The sequence below is a fragment of the Diaphorina citri genome, unplaced genomic scaffold (assembly GCF_000475195.1).
Source record: "Diaphorina citri unplaced genomic scaffold, Diaci psyllid genome assembly version 1.1 scaffold92, whole genome shotgun sequence".
NCBI lineage: Eukaryota > Metazoa > Arthropoda > Insecta > Hemiptera > Psyllidae > Diaphorina > Diaphorina citri.
In genome coordinates, this window is record NW_007377529.1 from 454,379 (window position 1) to 472,017 (window position 17,639).

Consider the following 17,639-nt stretch of genomic DNA (forward strand, 5'->3'; position numbering starts at 1 on the left):
ATCCATTTCCACACAAATCATGCCTGATAAATAGGAATCATGCTTTAACAGTACAAAGTACGATTCATGCATTAATCCTATAGGCTTAATTCATGCCTAGGACCACGATCACTTTTTGGTTGGTTTAACCTTTGAAGTGGTTTACATAATTGTATGCATAAAATAAAAACTTGGACAAAGTGATCATCAACACAAGTAGGATCACAATATGTTCTTGTACCTCTTCGAGTTATATATTGGAAGAGTGCAATGAACGTCCATTCGATCCCTTCTATTTTATAGATCTCTTGTTCCAGCACAAACATGGTATGGTTGAAAAATTGTTGCAGTTGTTCGGAATATGCCCTAAAGCTGTCTATAAACCTGCCATTTTCAAAGTACCTTTTCGATTAGATCGATCGTGGATTGGAGATCCATTCCGAAATCGATAAACGTCCAGGGGATACCTTCACGCTCGTATTCTTCTTGTTCCAGCACAAACATGTGATGGTTGAAGAATTGCTGAAGTTTTTCGTTGGTGAAGTTGATACAAAGCTGTTCAAATCCGTTGAACTAGGAACGGGGTTTTGAAACAAACACAGGCAAGGGAAAAATAATGGGATGAACGAATCACAAGGGGTTTTAAACATGCAAAACTTCTAGCCCGCGGAGCCTGTTCCTAAAAGCAACTTAGCACTTTGCACCCTTTTCTTCCTCCTTCAAGGCGCTTCAATACTACGGACAGTAAAGTCGTATTTTCCTTTCGCTATTTTCATCGTGGTATAGTGGTGGAAAATAGGGAAGTGGAACATTGCCTGGCAGGCATTGGACCATTTCCTTATTTCTTGCTAATCCTTCAAGGCGCTTCAATACTACGGACAGTAAAGTCGTATTTTCCTTTCGCTATTTTCATCGTGGTATAGTGGTGGAAAATAGGGAAATGGAACATTGCCTGGCAGGCATTGGACCATTTCCTCATTTCTTGCTATTACCAAAATGAAAACTGTGAAAGGAAAATACGGCTGAAGTCTTTGACTGAGAAAATTGAACCTGACGTCAAAATGACGTCACTTTTTCCTTCAAGGCGCTTCAATACTACGGACAGTAAAGTCGTATTTTCCTTTCGCTATTTTCATCGTGGTATAGTGGTGGAAAATAGGGAAGTAGAACATTGCCTGGCAGGCATTGGACCATTTCCTTATTTCTTGCTATTACCAAAATGAAAACTGTGAAAGGAAAATACGGCTGAAGTCTTTGTCTGAGAAAATTGAACCTGACGTCAAAATGACGTCACTTTTCCAAATTAGATTAATAGTAGCCACTCATGCCGTCTTTTTTCTGTATCTAATATTTTGCGATGTCTATTACAAACAGGGAAATCGTGCTGAAAAGTGCAAAATGTTGCCAAGTTCTTCACGGAAAAGCCCTTGGGTCTAGAAGCGGAGTAAACAAAACACGCGCTTTTCCAGTACTGGGGAAAAGTAGTGCGTGAAATGGGGTGAGGGAAATCTACTTTCGACAATTTAATAAACACAAATAAAATAAAAATCAACTTTCGAGTTCAGTGGAAAGTTCGGGTCTATACAATCAGTATAGATAATATTCTAAACATGCTCAAAAATAAGGACAACTAAGGTGAATACAAATTTTATCTGTACATTTTTAGACTTTAAGGAAGCCTTTGATAGGGTCAAAGTCGAATTTGCAACACGTTATATTGATTTGAGAAGATTGCGTCTGGGCTTTCTAGAATAAAAGGAGTTCAGAGTGTTTCCCGTTAAACACAAAAGTTCAGACGCCTCTTCATTTCAGGCCTAGGCTTTAGAAAATGCAAATATTTAGATGGCAATATATTAGCCTCACTACCCGTGTCAAGTTTAAATTCAATAGGGTAATTATTGACAAGTACCTGTTTCATCCATGAATTGTGTTTACTCTCACCTCTGACTCCTCGGCTGGGATTGAACCCCACGCCCTCCTGTTTACCAGGCGAGCGCCTTGACCACTACATCACCGAGGTAGGTATTTCATAAAAATCATAAAAAGAAAGCTATTTCATAAAAGAAAAGGTAATTTCCTACTACATGTTTACTCAAACTTTCTACCATAAATCTTTCTTTCCCTCTAATTTTTCAAAAAAATCACCAGTTTTCGACTATACTTTTTTTATAATGCTTCTCAAAAACCTTTTTCTAAGGTAATACTCCCCGGAATGTGCGACAAATTCCCCTAAAATCTAGCATTTTCAAAGTACTTTTTATATTGGAATGTGCGCTAAATGCGCCTGTAAATCTGACATTTTCAAAGTAGGTACCTTTTGAATAGGAATATGCCCTAAAGCTGTCTATAAACCTGCCATTTTCAAAGTACCTTTTAGATTGGAATGTGCCCCTAAGTTTGCCTCTGTTGCAGTTGTTCATTGGTGAAATTAATGCACAGCTGCTCAAATCCGTTGTACTAGGGGAAAAGGAAGTGTTAGATGACGAACACAAGGGGATAAAAAGGGTTTGGGAGAGATATCTTAAAGGTGATTAAGTATTCTATGGTAGGTAATTCCAAAGGGGTATAACAGCAATGAAGGTAAGAGCAACAGACAAATATGGATGATATTTATAAGAAAGTTTGAACACGTAATAAAGTTTGAAAATTGAAAAGAATTCATAAAATCTTTCTTGAACGTCTAACTGGTCTTCATGTAGGTAATTCCAAAGGGGTATAACAGCAATGAAGGTAAGAGCAACAGACAAATATGGATGATATTTATAAGAAAGTTGGAACACATAATAAAGTTTGAAAAATTAAAAGAATTAATAAAATCTTTCTTGAACGTCTAAAACAGTTGTTCATTGGTGAAATTAATGCACAGCTGCTCAAATCCGTTGTACTAGGGGAAAAGGAAGTGTTAGATGACGAACACAAAGGGATAAAAAGGGTTTGGGAGAGATATCTTAAAGGTGGTTAAGTATTCTATGGTAGGTAATTCCAAATGGGTATAACAGCAATGAAGGTAAGAGCAACAGACAAATATGGATTATATTTATAAGAAAGTTGGAACACATAATAAAGTTGGAAAAATTAAAAGAATTAATAAAATCTTTCTTGAACGTCTAAAATGGTCTTCATATTTACGAGTATGGTAACTACTTTTCGCCCTGGTACCGATACCACTTAGGTAGAATATTCTTATCTCAAATTTGAACGGTTGTCCGTACTTTACAGTTGCTTTTACTTTCATTTAGGTAATAAATTTTATTAGGGGAATATGCTAGGGGAAAGGGAGGAGAATAGTGTTCAAGATAATAAAAAAATAAACTTGTAATATAAATAAAATGGGGCATGTCAAACATGGGAAAACTATAACATGATGCAACGATCGGACATAAAATAACGTCTAAAATGGTCTTCATATTTACGAATAGGGTAACTACGTACTTTTCGACCTGATAGCAATATACGAGTAGGTAGTATATCCTTATCTCAATTTGTCCTTACTTTACCGCTGCTCTTACTTTCATTACATAAAATTCTATGCGAGGGAAAGGTGGAACAAAATGTTTTAATGCGATAATAATATGTATAAACTCGTAATATAAAAATAAAATGGGGCATGTCAAACTGTCAAACATTGGAAAACTATAACATGATGCAACAATCGGACATAAAATAAACACATGTGTAAAACTGGCAAGTAATGTTGCACAACTTATTCCAAACATAATAAAGGGAAAACAGAAACGAAAAAAGGTCTTCCGAAAAAGATTAAACGAAAAAGATGATTTTGGACTTATCCAAACCAAAAAGGCTAAAACAAGGGGTTCGAGAAATCCATTCCAAAAATTACACTTCATACCTCTTTGTACAGATCTTGGAGACACAAAATAAAACCAATAAAAGAGAATGAGAACAAGGGCAAACATAATGAGAAATACATCTCAAAAACACAACTGGAAAGGGGAGTTCTGCAAAAATGGTAAACGGGGAAAACGAAAATATCAAAGAAGAAAAACTGAAGAAAATATGGAAATATTCTTTTAGGCAATAACTGGGTAACACCATGGAATATGATAAAAAATTCATGGAACAAAATGCATTAAACAAATTTCCAGACAGGAAAATAAACAAAACTAGTAGAAACAGAAAGTAACAAGGGGTTCGAGAAATCCATTCCAAAAATTACACTTCATACCTCTTTGTACAGATCTTGGAGACACAAAATAAAACCAATAAAAGAGTATGAGAACAAGGGCAAACATATGAGAAATACGTCTCAAAAACACAACTGGAAAGGGGAGTTCTGCAAAAATGGTAAACGGGGGAAACGAAAATATCAAAGAAGAAAAACTGAATAAAATATGGAAATATTCCTTCGAGCAATAACTGGGTAACACCATGGAATATGAGAAAAAATTCATGGAACAAAATATATTAAACAAATTTCCAGACAGGAAAATAAACAAAACTAGTATAGCTTCGCTATAAACAGAAAGTAATCATTCAGGAACCAATGGGATCGAGCAGAAGTGTCCATCTCAAACCTGTACTTGAATTCACCTTTTCGATCAACTCAATACAAGCCAACAAGTCCATTCCGAAATCAATAAATGCCCACACGATTCCCTCTTTCTTGTATTCTTCTTGTTCCAGTACGAACATGTGATGGTTGAAGAATTGCTGAAGTTTCTCGTTGGTGAAGTTGATACAAAGCTGTTCAAATCCGTTGAACTATTGTATGTGTATAAGTGCAGAGGGAAAGAAACAAGTGATAAAATTAGTATGATTAATTTGAGACACGAGTTGTCATGTTTTTGTATGTTCATGAAACTTGGTTTATTTTGTGTTACAAACTTATGCCTCCCACTCATGCGTATGATTAATTTGAGACACGAGTTGTCATGTTTTTGTATGTTCATGAAACTTGGTTTATTTTGTGTTACAAACTTATGCCTCCCACTAGTCCCACTCTTGTTTAGACCAACGGAACGTATGTGGCGGAAAAAAACTTCCGCCCTAGGCGGCCCTACCCCTAGGTCTGTCAGAAGGTCTAAGCGTGAGTGGACGGTATTACAAAGGTTACAGCGTCGGAAAAAAAATGGACCGAGTGCAATACTTTCTAATTACTTTAGTAATAGAAAGTAATAATCAAAGTTGTTTCTATTACTATGTATTATATTTTCAACTGTTTCATGAACAAACAAATCAAGCAGACACGATGCACGATTTTCAAAATTTCCAGTGTTTATGTTTGGGTAAATAAGTAGTGTTAATGTTATGGTATTTTGAACTTTAGATATGTGTTCAAATTCATGGCAATATTTCCCATATGGCTAAGCAGAGGTCAGTTTGAAGGTAAAAATTGTAGGTGTTTTCAACTGTTTCATGAACAAACAAATCAAGCAGACACGATGCACGATTTTCCAAATTTCCAGTGTTTATGTTTGGGTAAATAAGTACCTAGTGTTAATGTTATGGTATTTTGAACTTCAGATATGTGTTCAAATTCATGGCAATATTTCCCATATGGCTAAGCAGAGGTCAGTTTGAAGGTAAAAATTGTAGGTATACGGTATACATACAAATGAAGAATAGCAATAGATCTTGGAATTTTGAAGAAAATATTGCATAGTTTCTACCCTCACATGACAGTTCTTAAGTCTAACTTAAAATTAACTTAAAACTATGGGGGTTACGATTCGAAGCGTTAAAGAAGCGTTTTTTTACAGGTTTCACTTTTCACCGATTACCGTTTGGTAGAGACTTGAGGAATTTTAATTTGAATCTGAATTTGAAATAAAACAAGCTTGCTGTAAGTCAAAAATGAACATTATATCTGAATAATTAATCTAAAGCAAGCTTGCTGTAAGTAAAAAAAAAAAAATTGACATTTAATCTGAACTGATTGAAAGCAAGCTTGCTGTAGGTCAAAAATTAAATGTTTCAATTCAACCTCCCAAACGTTGGAATCGATGAAAAATCAAACCTGCAATCGTTCACGGGATCAAGAAAGACGCTCGAAATCGGAAAGGTCCCATGAGGCACCCTTGGGTTAGCTGTAAGTAAAAAAAAATTGACATTTAATCTGAACTGATTAAAAGCAAGCTTGCTGAAGGTCAAAAATTAAATGTTTCAATTCAATTCAACCTCCCAAACGTTGGAATCGATGAAAAATCAAACCTGCAATCGTTCACGGGATCAAGAAAGCCGCTCGAAATCGGAAAGGTCCCATGAGGCACCCTTGGGTTCCGCCAGGAACCCAACTCTATCGAACGCTTTCGCTGAACCCATGACCGGAATCGTTTGAGATGACTTACATCGAAGATTTCGAACCCGGCAATATCCAGTACACCGATAAAGTGTTGTCTCTTCTGTTTGGTGTCCAGGGTTTCATTACATTTCTTAACCAAGTATTTGAACACTCGGTCGAACATACCTTTGGACATGGCACCCACCGAGTACATGACCTAGATGGTTGAATTGGAGGGGAATGGGGAAAGACTCTTATGTTAGCAAGGGTTCGAATTAGGTAAATGGGAGCTCTTCAATCATAGAGGGTGACGAGATTACGAGATAATGATTTCTGTGAAGAACGTTAATATTTTACTCTAAGGATTATATTCTTAATTATCTTTAGATAAATGCATTCTAGTACTTTAAAAGATGCACATTGCACAATCATTGGTAAAATATGATTATCATCAAATGTTTTTTCATGTCTTTGAGTACAGGTTCTTTTCAGGGTACTTAAGAGCTTTTAGAACAAGTGTCCATGTATCGTCAACCTCTACGATTTTGAACTCTTCATCTCATACGGAGAAGGCACTTACATCGAAGATCTCAAAGCCAGCAATATCTAGTACACCGATAAAATGCTGACGCTTCTGCTGAGTGTCCAGGGTCTCGTTACACTTTTTAACCAAAAATTTGAACAGTCTGTCGAAAACACCCTTGCACATGGCACCTATGGAATAGTTAACCTAAGAGAAGAGAATGGGACAGATGAATTATTCTTCAAAGAACCGAGTTTTGAGGGACAAGGGGTTTCGGCATGCCAGGAGTCAAATTTGTTGCACATGCTGTGATGTTTGGGTATACGCATACACGAAAAGCCCACCTAGAGGCTCAAAAGTAGGGACCAAGGGCCCGAAAGATGTGAGCTCCAGGAATCTAAGAATCTTGGATGTACGTACGAGTATAGGTACATCTTTTTCATTGTTGGTGTACATTTCTTTCTTGTCACTGTGGTAATGTTGGACTTCATGCAGTTTTAGTAAGGGAGTTTATTTTCAGATATTGAAAAGTTCCACTATATTTGAGGAATTCACTGGTAACATGGAAAGGGTAAAACATATTTTCATTTCGGAGATTTGGGGGAAGTTGTTCATGCTATGATTTGAAATTTGGGAAAGATTCTGTTTGATAAACATAATACAACATACCGAAGCGCTTTTTATATTAAAAAAAAAAAAATAAAATAAAAAATACAGGTATTTCCCCTGAATTAAAAAAGGGGAAAATAGTCATTCCGTCATGCAAATTATCTATGTACAATAGCTGTGAAGTATGAGATCCTGAAAAGTAGGATTTAATTAAAAATTACTCAAGCTTGATCAATCAGATATTCTTTATTCCAGCTGGGATTCGAACCCAGCACTCTCAATAAGTGCTCTTAACCACAGAGGCGTATAACTCTAATTGGCTGATTGAAAACTCGCCCTAAATGGTCTTATTGCTAACGATCTCCACTCTAATTGACCCAGACAAAGTGCATAGTTAGGAGGCACTTGAATATTCAAACCAGGGATTGCGAACAACTTGAAGATTCAGACCATGTCATGATCCGCCGACCACTTTTGAATTTTATGATAACTCAGGGATCATTAAAAAAAAAAAAAAAAAAAAAAATCAGACTCCCCAAGAGTTTTCGATTTTCTCTTGAATCTGACCTAAGTTCATTCCCGATTTTTTTCCCTCCAAGGCCAACTGGCATACCCTCCAGAGCCAAGTGGCATAACCTCAGGACCAAGTTAACATCCTCAGGGCCAAGTTAACATACCTGGTTGACGTTACGACCTTGGGTGACGAACTCGTTTCCGACCTTGATTCTGGGCTTGACCAAGTTGGTGTACAGTTGTTGAGAGTCAACTCCGAGCAGTTTGGATACTCGATCACCTTCCTGAAAAACCGAGACGAAATCATCGTTAAAACCAGATTGCTATAAGTCAGCGGGTTTCTATCCTTGAATGTATCTCCAAGTTTGCGTCAGATCATTAAAATTGAATAATGTACGTCACAAGTGGCGTGTATCTGGACGGATGGCCACCTCAGCTTCGTGAGAAATACTGAGGTTTAAACTTAAAATCCCTATGGAAAAAAACTATGGAGACATCAAGTAGCTATCGTATGAAACTTGAATGAAACATTCAAGTATTTATCGTATTTTGGCGACATACAACATCCTTGTGTTACCCCTCTTTTAAGCACGTTACTCACCTCAGTACCATCAGGCTCAGCCTGCTCTTCACGACCTCTTTGCTTGAACTTCATTCCTCCCATGTGCATGACGGAGGCAGTGATCTTGTACACGTTCTCTTTCTCTTCCTTGGTGAAACCAAGGATGTCGAAAGCTTGCTGTGGGTCAAGAAATGAATAGGGGGATTAGGATACGTCTTCCAAAATGGGTTGAGTAATCTGACCTTGACTGAAAGTTTTTAGGTCTGTAAGTGTGGCCTTTTAGGCTTCATTTTTGAAGCAATATTTGTAATGTAATATTTGAGATACCTTCAAAAAGTACTTATAGGTAATCCCCGATAGATCACCCTTTATACAAAATGGTTTTTCCTTTCTGATATCTCATGAGAAAGGATACGTCTTCCAAAATGGGTTGAGTAATCTGACCTTGACTGAAAGTTTTTAGGTCTGTAAGTGTGGCCTTTTAGGCTTCATTTTTGAAACAATATTTGTAATGTAATATTTGAGATACCTTCAAAAAGTACTAATAGGTAATCCCCGATAGATCACCCTTTATACAAAATGGTTTTTCCTTTCTGATATCTCATGAGAAAGAAAAAAGGTTGGTCGTGCTATTGAGTACACAAATCATGCTGCTATATTTTGAACTATTAAAAAACCACCAAACAATTAATCCTTTGGGAGTTGAACCCATGTATTTCCCAACCAAAAATACTAACAAATCTGAAAGAAAAATAACCATTAGACAATGAAAATTAATCCTTTGGGAGTTGAACCCATGTATTTCCCAACCAAAAATACTAACAAATCTGAAAGAAAAATAACCATTAGACAATGAAAAGACAGAGTAGGAGGAAACAAACCAAAATACAAAACAAACGAAAAAAGAATGGATAAAAAGGTTTGAAAAGCAAAAATCAAAACGACTTACCTCACGTCAAAAATTGTAGGTTTGTGAGGAGCCCATATATTTTCAGACTACACCTAACGTTACGTGATTAGAAGAGTCTGTTTAAGACAAGGAAAACTAGGGGGGATGTGTGATAAAATATGAATTTACATTTGAAATGACATAAATTTACATTGAAAGTCACATTGACGTTTTTATACGAGGACTTTTCTAGACAATTTCAAGAATTGTCCAAAAACAGTGTCTGATGATATTTTGAAAAGACAAAAAAAAAATTTGTGAGGAGCCCATATATTTTCAGACTACACCTAACGTTACGTGATTAGAAGAGTCTGTTTAAGACAAGGAAAACTAGGGGGGATGTATGATAAAATATGAATTTACATTTAAAATGACATAAATTTACATTGAAAGTCACATTGACGTTTTTATACGAAGACTTTTCTAGACAATTTCAAGAATTGTTCAAAAACAGTGTCTGATGATATTTTGAAAAGACAAAAAAAAAAAATATTGTAATGAACACGAGCTTTTTGGAGATTGTACTGTCTTTTGAGTAATTTAAAAAGCGTTAAAAATACGGATTCAATTGATATAAGCTGTAGGTGGATTAGTTCTAATTCTAACAGTTATACGAGTATATACCTAAACTTAGTAAGTTTAGATTGTTAAAAAATAATGTAAAAAAAAGCCAAAGATCAAATTACCTGATCTGGACAAAGTACGATTAATTGTTAAGCAAGTAAATGTAGGTAATTAACATAAAAGGAATTATACGGTCTTTGACTCTTCGATCAATAAAAGTACAAGTATTGTCATTTTTGTTCTTGTCTTTAGTCGATTAACATTTACAATGTACAACGAACTTACAAATAGATGTGTACCTCTGTCCTCTTGGCAACTTGGATACACAAAATTTGGAGATTGTACTGTCTTTTGAGTAATTTAAAAAGCGTTAAAAATACGGATTCAATTGATATAAGCTGTAGGTGGATTAGTTCTAAGTTCTAATTCTAACAGTTATACGAGTATATACCTAAACTTAGTAAGTTTAGATTGTTAAAAAATAACGTAAAAAAAAGCCAAAGATCAAATTACCTGATCTGGACAAAGTACGATTGATTGTTAAGCAAGTAAATGTAGGTAATTAACATAAAAGGAATTATACGGTCTTTGACTCTTCGATCAATAAAAGTACAAGTATTGTCATTTTTGTTCTTGTCTTTAGTCGTCGATTAACATTTACAATGTACAACGAACTTACAAATAGAAGTGTACCTCTACCTCTGTTCTCTTGGCAACTTGGATACACAAAAGGGTCACAAGGAACTAAAAATTATCTACATAACAAAGTCCTCGATGACTTGACATTTGATGACAGAGGGAACAACAGATACTCACTCTTCGATCAATAAAAGTACAAGTATTGTCATTTTTGTTCTTGTCTTTAGTCGATTAACATTTACAATGTACAACGAACTTACAAACAGATGTGTACCTCTACCTCTGTCCTCTTGGCAACTTGGATACACAAAAGGGTCACAAGGAACTAAAAATTATCTACATAATAAAGTCCTCGATGACTTGACATTTGATGACAGAGGAAACAACAGATACTTAAATATAACAAAAGGTTTCGATGGGTAAAGATCACAAACATATAACATACAGTCAAAACATATAGGTACATAAATCACACAGAAAGGTTGAAAAAGTGTCTTTGGAAACCACAAGACTCCAAACAGCTAAATTCATATTTTTTACTTTTTTTCATCATAATTTACTATGAATTGGGCCAGTTCAGTATATCACAGGGAAACATTGAAAAATTCCACGGAATATTGCACATTTCAAATTACAACACTTTGCCATGCTGGTGAAAAAACAAAATGTTTAAATTTAGCAACTTTGTTCTTTTTTACAATGTTCTTGGACGTCAGCCATTTTCATTTGAAAACAACAAAACACATATGTAGGCACATGAAACGTATTTATCCATTGGGAGATTGAATTTAACATGCTATTATATATTGTAATATTTAACATGTTATTTTTTATACTTATGCTGATTGGTTGACGTATAACATATGAATTTCACAAAAAAATAGGACGTTCTCTTCATTGAAGCAAATTTGAAATTCAACATGATTGATAACGATAACATTATGCAATTATGCAAAATACTCGTATTGATTCAATCAATTGAAAAATTAAGCCTTTGTATCTGAATATGATATTTGAAGATTTTGGATTTTTGGAAGAAAAAAAAAATATATACACCTAATCTAAAAGAATGAATAAAATGCGTTATAAATGGAAATTGTATAAAAGTAAATTAAGTCAAATTCAAAGACAAGAATGCTTTAGAAAGACGTGATTGATCAGTGTTCGTATTACGTGAAAATTTACAACAATCAGTTTGCATAGTCCGCAACGATTACACGAAAATTACTGTAAGTAAAAAACATGGTATCTTAAGGCTAATAATAAAGGAAGGACGGGCTAAAAATTGAGAACTCACATTGAGATATACATATCCACATACGTGGGAGTAAATTAAAATGGCAAATAAACGGATGAGACTTCTAAAGGAAATAAAGTATGAACATAAATCCATTAGTGGAATGTACGAATCCAGTTTACGATTTATTTCGTGATATAAACTAATTATGAAAAAATATCTTAATCCATTTCCACGTTTGTAGTAATTTTGAAAATATGCATCATTCAGTAAGTTCGGGGGTGAAAAGATTTGCCTGACATAAACGTATAAAAGAATATATCTTGTTTATCCTGCCAGAATGAGACTGAAAAGTCCCTTTACTCCCGTAGTCTAAACAAGGTCTTAGGTAAAGTTTGTGTGTCGGTGCTTTGTGCTTTATATATACTATCAGCTTGGAACAAGATGTCCCATTATGCCAACAGTTTAAAAGAGCACTTCGATATAGTTTTGTTTGCAAATGAAGAATTTAGGAAAGATGTAATCAACTACCAACATCCTCGAGTTAATTGCACAGTTTCCAAACTCTCAATGAAATTCATGAAGTGGACACGTTTTCAACATAATTTTACGGTGAATTAACATCCATTAGTGGAATGTACGAATCCAGTTTACGATTTATTTCGTGATATAAACTAATTATGAAAAAATATTTTAATCCATTTCCACATTTGTAGTAATTTTGAAAATATGCATCATTCCATTATGCACTTACTGAATTAATTAAAGAAAGTGCCTAACTACCAACATCCTCGAGTTAATTGCACAGTTTCCAAACTCTCAATGAAATTCATGAAGTGGACACGTTTTCAACATAATTTTACGGTGGTTTAGAGACACAACATTCAATGTCGCCGCAATGACACCATGTTTGTGAGGGAGAGGAGATAGGGGAGGATAATGTGATGAAAAAAAAAAAAAAAGATGAGTGTTTCACCGCCGTTTTTATTTCGTAGCAATGAAACAAATGTAGTATTCAACGTGAAAATTGCCGTATACTACAAGTTGCAGTCTAGATGTGAAATAGCCCTTAACAGGGCTGTTAGGGGCTAAAAATTAATAAGGTTGGTGAAACCCGTCCTTTGTATATTTTTCATAGGATTGTTCGTAGGGTTGAAAAATTCCACATAAAGTTCAAATTCGTACAGAAATGGGAAAAGTGCACAGAAAGAGGGGAACGGGGGTGTATGTACAGTCTCATTCGCCTGAAAGTGTTTTAGGTAAGGGGTAACATACAGGGGGACCCAAAAGTGTTGAAAGGAATAACATACAAGGGAGATGACAGTAATAAATGTGTTGTTATGAAATGATTTAAATATTGATTTGATTTAAATCAAATTATTGAGATTCACTATTAGTACTACTCGATGTAATCAGTGGGCGTGCAGAAATGTACATATACGAAGAGAGAAGGCTAGGATCGCGCTATAACCTCGCTCGGAGAACACTTACATCGGTAATATGGAACTCTTCACCATCGTCTACACCGGGGATAGAGGTTTTGCCTTGACTTACAAAATGATAGTCATTGATGTTATTAGAAAGGTGACAGAATTCTGCGGAAAAATAGAGGTCAAATGTCCTGGTTTGAGACCTTTTGGGGGGGTTTAGAGACAAAAATTCCACATAAAGTTCAAATTCGTACAGAAATGGGAAAAGTGCACAGAAAGAGGGGAACGGGGGTGTATGTACAGTCTCATTCGCATACAACATGGCCTAAAAGTGTTTTAGGTAAGGAGTAACATACAGGGGGACCCAAAAGTGTTGAAAGGAATAACATACAAGGGGACCCAAAAGTGTGTAAGGGGTAACGTACAGGGTTTCCCAAAAGTGTTTTAGGTAAGGGGTAACATACAGAATTTCCCAAAAGTGTTTTAAGTAAAGGGGTAACATACAAGGGGGAGCCCAAAAGTGTTTTGAATAAGGGGTAAGATGCATATCAGTCTTTTCTGGTCTGTAGCACGATGCATGTGGTATTTGTACATGGGGGAAACTTGTCTAAAGGGTACAGAGTTTTAGGTAAGGGGTAACATACAGAATTTCCCAAAAGTGTTTTAAGTAAAGGGGTAACATACAAGGGGGAGCCCAAAAGTGTTTTGAGTAAGGGGTAAGATGCATAGCAGTCTTTTCTGGTCTGTAGCACGATGCATGTGGTATTTGTACATGGGGGAAACTTGCCTAAAGGGTACAGATAAGGGGACTAATAGCCACTGGAAAGCAGGAGAGTCGAAACCAGGTTGTATGCTATACAAAAAAAAAAACTAAAGACGAAAATTGGGGACTAGATCGGGCTTTCCTGGGTACCTTAGAAACCCTTTTTCGTACCTTTACAATTCACTGAACCACTAGTCACTGTTCTATAAAACCAGTTTTTCATAGCTTTAATGCTTTCTTTTAAGTGGCAGCGTTCTCCTGCAGGAGCTCTTCCACCCAACCACTGAGTTTGTGAACGGTCCTAGTCCTAGACTTTGTAAATCCCTTTATAAGCTTAACCCAACCTAAAAGTTGGGTTAAGCTTATAAGGGCTGTTTGCCCTTACACCTAAGCTTTAGAGTGGGCTTTTTGTGAAGGAGTTAAGCTGTGAGTCCGCATGTCCCTAATTCCTATCAAGAGAATTTCATTAACTGCATATACATGGTAAGAGTTACCATAAGGAATTTCTTTAGAGACACAACATTCAATGTCGCCGCAATGACACCATGTTTGTGAGGGAGAGGAGATAGGGGAGGATAATGTGATGAAAAAAAAAGATGAGTGTTTCACCGCCGTTTTTATTTCGTAGCAATGAAACAAATGTAGTATTCAACATGAAAATTGCCGTATACTACAAGTTGCAGTCTAGATGTGAAATAGCCCTTAACAGGGCTGTTAGGGGCTAAAAAATAAGGTTGGTGAAACCCGTCCTTTGTATATTTTTCATAGGATTGTTCGTAGGGTTGAGATTCGGTTAACGGCTGTTAGGGGCTAAAAAATAAGGTTGGTGAAACCCGTCCTTTGTATATTTTTCATAGGATTGTTCGTAGGGTTGGGGCTGTTAGGGGCTAAAAAATAAGGTTGGTGAAACCCGTCCTTTGTATATTTTTCATAGGATTGTTCGTAGGGTTGGGATTCGGTTAACACAAAGATAACAAATTCTGGGACCCGAGATTTCAGGCAAAATTGAATATGATTTCGTTATGAGTGGATATAAAAGGGAATTCGGTTAAGACAAAGATAACAAATTCTGGGACCCGGGATTTCAGGCAAAATTGAATATGATTTCGTTATGAGTGGATATAAAAGGGAATTTGTGTTCAAACATGGAGATCCGGGGGGAAGATGGTGTCATTTTACGAGCAGGAAAGTAGGTCATACAAAAGTTACAAAAAACAAAAATAACCATATTCAAAATAATAACATGGAGAAGTCATACACGAAATACACTTAAATTACACATGTCGAGATCCATGACCCGAGATTAAACTCGGTTTAAGTTTAACTCTTACATCAAGCGATCTTATTGGTTGATTTCAAACTTTTCAGCCAATCACAAACGCCCATTAACCCAAGAGTTAAGCCAAGTATAAACTAAGGTTGTGGTTCTGACTATGAGATCATTAAAGAGATAATAGTCTTATCTTATTATTCAGATCCTAAGCTTATAGTCTAAAACATATAAAAGGGTTCAATCAAAAGGGAGGGGGTCAAATTGGAGCGACAAAGTTCTTACCTTTCACTCCCTGTCATTTTACGAGCAGGAAAGTAGGTCATACAAAAGTTACAAAAAACAAAAATAACCATATTCAAAATAATAACATGGAGAAAAAAAAACAATTTCAAAAATCAAAATACAAGAGATTGAGAGTCAATATCTCAATTTGTTGGAGATGTCTTGGTTTCTGAACAAGATGATTGCATTTAACAAAGAAAAAGAGTGTTTTGATATCATTTTAAACAATTTAATCGTTCGCGACAAATATCAAAAATATCTGCTTTTCGGATGTACCTAATTGGACTCTAAATAATGTATTATGCAACCATTATTGTAAAATGCAACCATTTCTTGCAATATCTCAATTTGTTGGAGATGTCTTGGTTTCTGAACAAGATGATTGCATTTAACAAAGAAAAAGAGTGTTTTGATATCATTTTAAATAATTTAATCGTTCGCGACAAATATCAAAAATATCTGCTTTTCGGATGTACCTCATTGGACTCTAAATAATGTATTATGCAACCATTATTGTAAAATGCAACCATTTCTTGTACTCTGGTGTCTAGAAAATGAGTTCCAACGTTTTCTACATTTCTATAGCAAAAACAAAAATAATAAAAACACAAAAGAAAATCGTAAATCCATAAATCAAAAATCGCAGATTCTCCAGCAAAGTTCTTGTTCGCAAAATGGTCCATGATTTTGTTACAAAAAACTTTCAACCTGTTTTTTCATAGCTTTAATGCTTTCTTTTAAGTGGCAGCGTTCTCCTGCAGGAGCTCTTCCACCCAACCACTGAGTTTGTGAATGGTCCTAGTCCTAGACACCTAGACTTTGTAAATCCCTTTATAAGCTTAACCCAACTTTTAGGGCTGTTTGCCCTTACACCTAAGCTTTAGAGTGGGCTTTTTGTGAAGGAGTTAAGCTGTGAGTCCGCATGTCCCTAATTCCTATCAAGAGAATTTCATTAACTGCATATATTATGTACATGGTAAGAGTTACCATAAGGAATTTTTGGTGTCTAGAAAATGAGTTCCAACGTTTTCTACATTTCTATAGCAAAAACAAAAATAATAAAAACACAAAAGAAAATCGTAAATCCAAAAATCAAAATTCGCAGATTCTCCAGCAAAGTTCTTGTTCGCAAAATAGTCCGTGATTTTGTTACAAAAAACTTTGTAGAAAAGAATCTGCCGGGAGAAAGTACGATATACAAAATGGTCAAAACTTTTGTATGAGGCCTAGGTTCTAGCTAGGGTGGAAAGAGAGTCTACGGAAACAGAGATCTACAACACGAAAGGAAAACTAGCGACCAATATTGACCCCGAAAAACGCGTATTTTTTCTTGAGGAATCCGACCCGATTTTCCCTCTTCTGAAGCCCATTTCTCCTCTTTTAAACAAAAATACAAACTTTTAACCTTTAGGTGGCGTGGTAGCACCTGTGCTAAACCATTGGAAATCCAAGATGGCGTCTTCCCAACCCTGACAAATCTGGTGGAAAGAGAGTCTACGGAAACAGAGATCTACAACACGAAAGGAAAACTAGCGACCAATATTGACCCCGAAAAACGCGTATTTTTTGAGGAATCCGACCCGATTTTCCCTCTTCCGAAGCCCATTTCTCCTCTTTTAAACAAAAATACAAACTTCTAACCTTTAGGTGGCGTGGTAGCGCCTGTACTAAACCATTGGAAATCCAAGATGGCTCAACCCTGACAAATCCAGGGTTGAGAGTTGAAATGTTGGCAACAAACTTGAGCTATTGTTGGTAAAGTTTTAGACGAGGAGGATTCAGCTCAAGGTTTACTGAGCTTGAGGAAGAATTGTTAGATGAAATAATAATAAATAAATAAAAAAATATTGGAAATCCAAGATGGCGTCTTCCCAACCCTGACAAATAAAGAGCTGAGACTTGAAAAGTTGACAATTTTAGCAATTGAAGGTTGGGAGTTCAGTTCCGATTCCACAAGTTAAAATACGCGTACAATCGGGTTTTTTCGTTTGGGTCAAATTGGCCGCTCTAATACGAAGAAGAGGAGGTCGTGAGTATTCGGATTCGGTCGGGTCTCGACTCGAAGGTTCCCGAAC

At 35.9% G+C, this 17,639-nt stretch overlaps 1 protein-coding gene across 23 annotated transcripts in view; it reads right to left on the reverse strand.

The window, feature by feature from the left end:
- The window catches only part of LOC103524328 (myosin heavy chain, muscle-like), an 82,092-nt gene that overhangs the window by 26,039 nt on the left and 38,414 nt on the right, over positions 1-17,639 (reverse strand). For 11 of the 23 annotated variants that reach the window (XM_026833421.1, XM_026833414.1, XM_026833424.1 and 8 more), the window contains exons 9-12: positions 8,467-8,604; positions 8,030-8,149; positions 6,801-6,950; positions 4,531-4,701 (exon numbers count right to left, since the gene is read on the reverse strand). In XM_026833421.1, the coding sequence (XP_026689222.1) occupies positions 4,531-4,701; positions 6,801-6,950; positions 8,030-8,149; positions 8,467-8,604 (579 nt within the window). Of the gene's footprint in view, positions 1-381; positions 553-4,530; positions 4,702-6,287; positions 6,438-6,800; positions 6,951-8,029; positions 8,150-8,466; positions 8,605-13,307; positions 13,412-17,639 lie in introns of all 23 variants that reach the window. The other 12 variants (XM_026833427.1, XM_026833436.1, XM_026833437.1 and 9 more) reach the window with 7 other exon arrangements.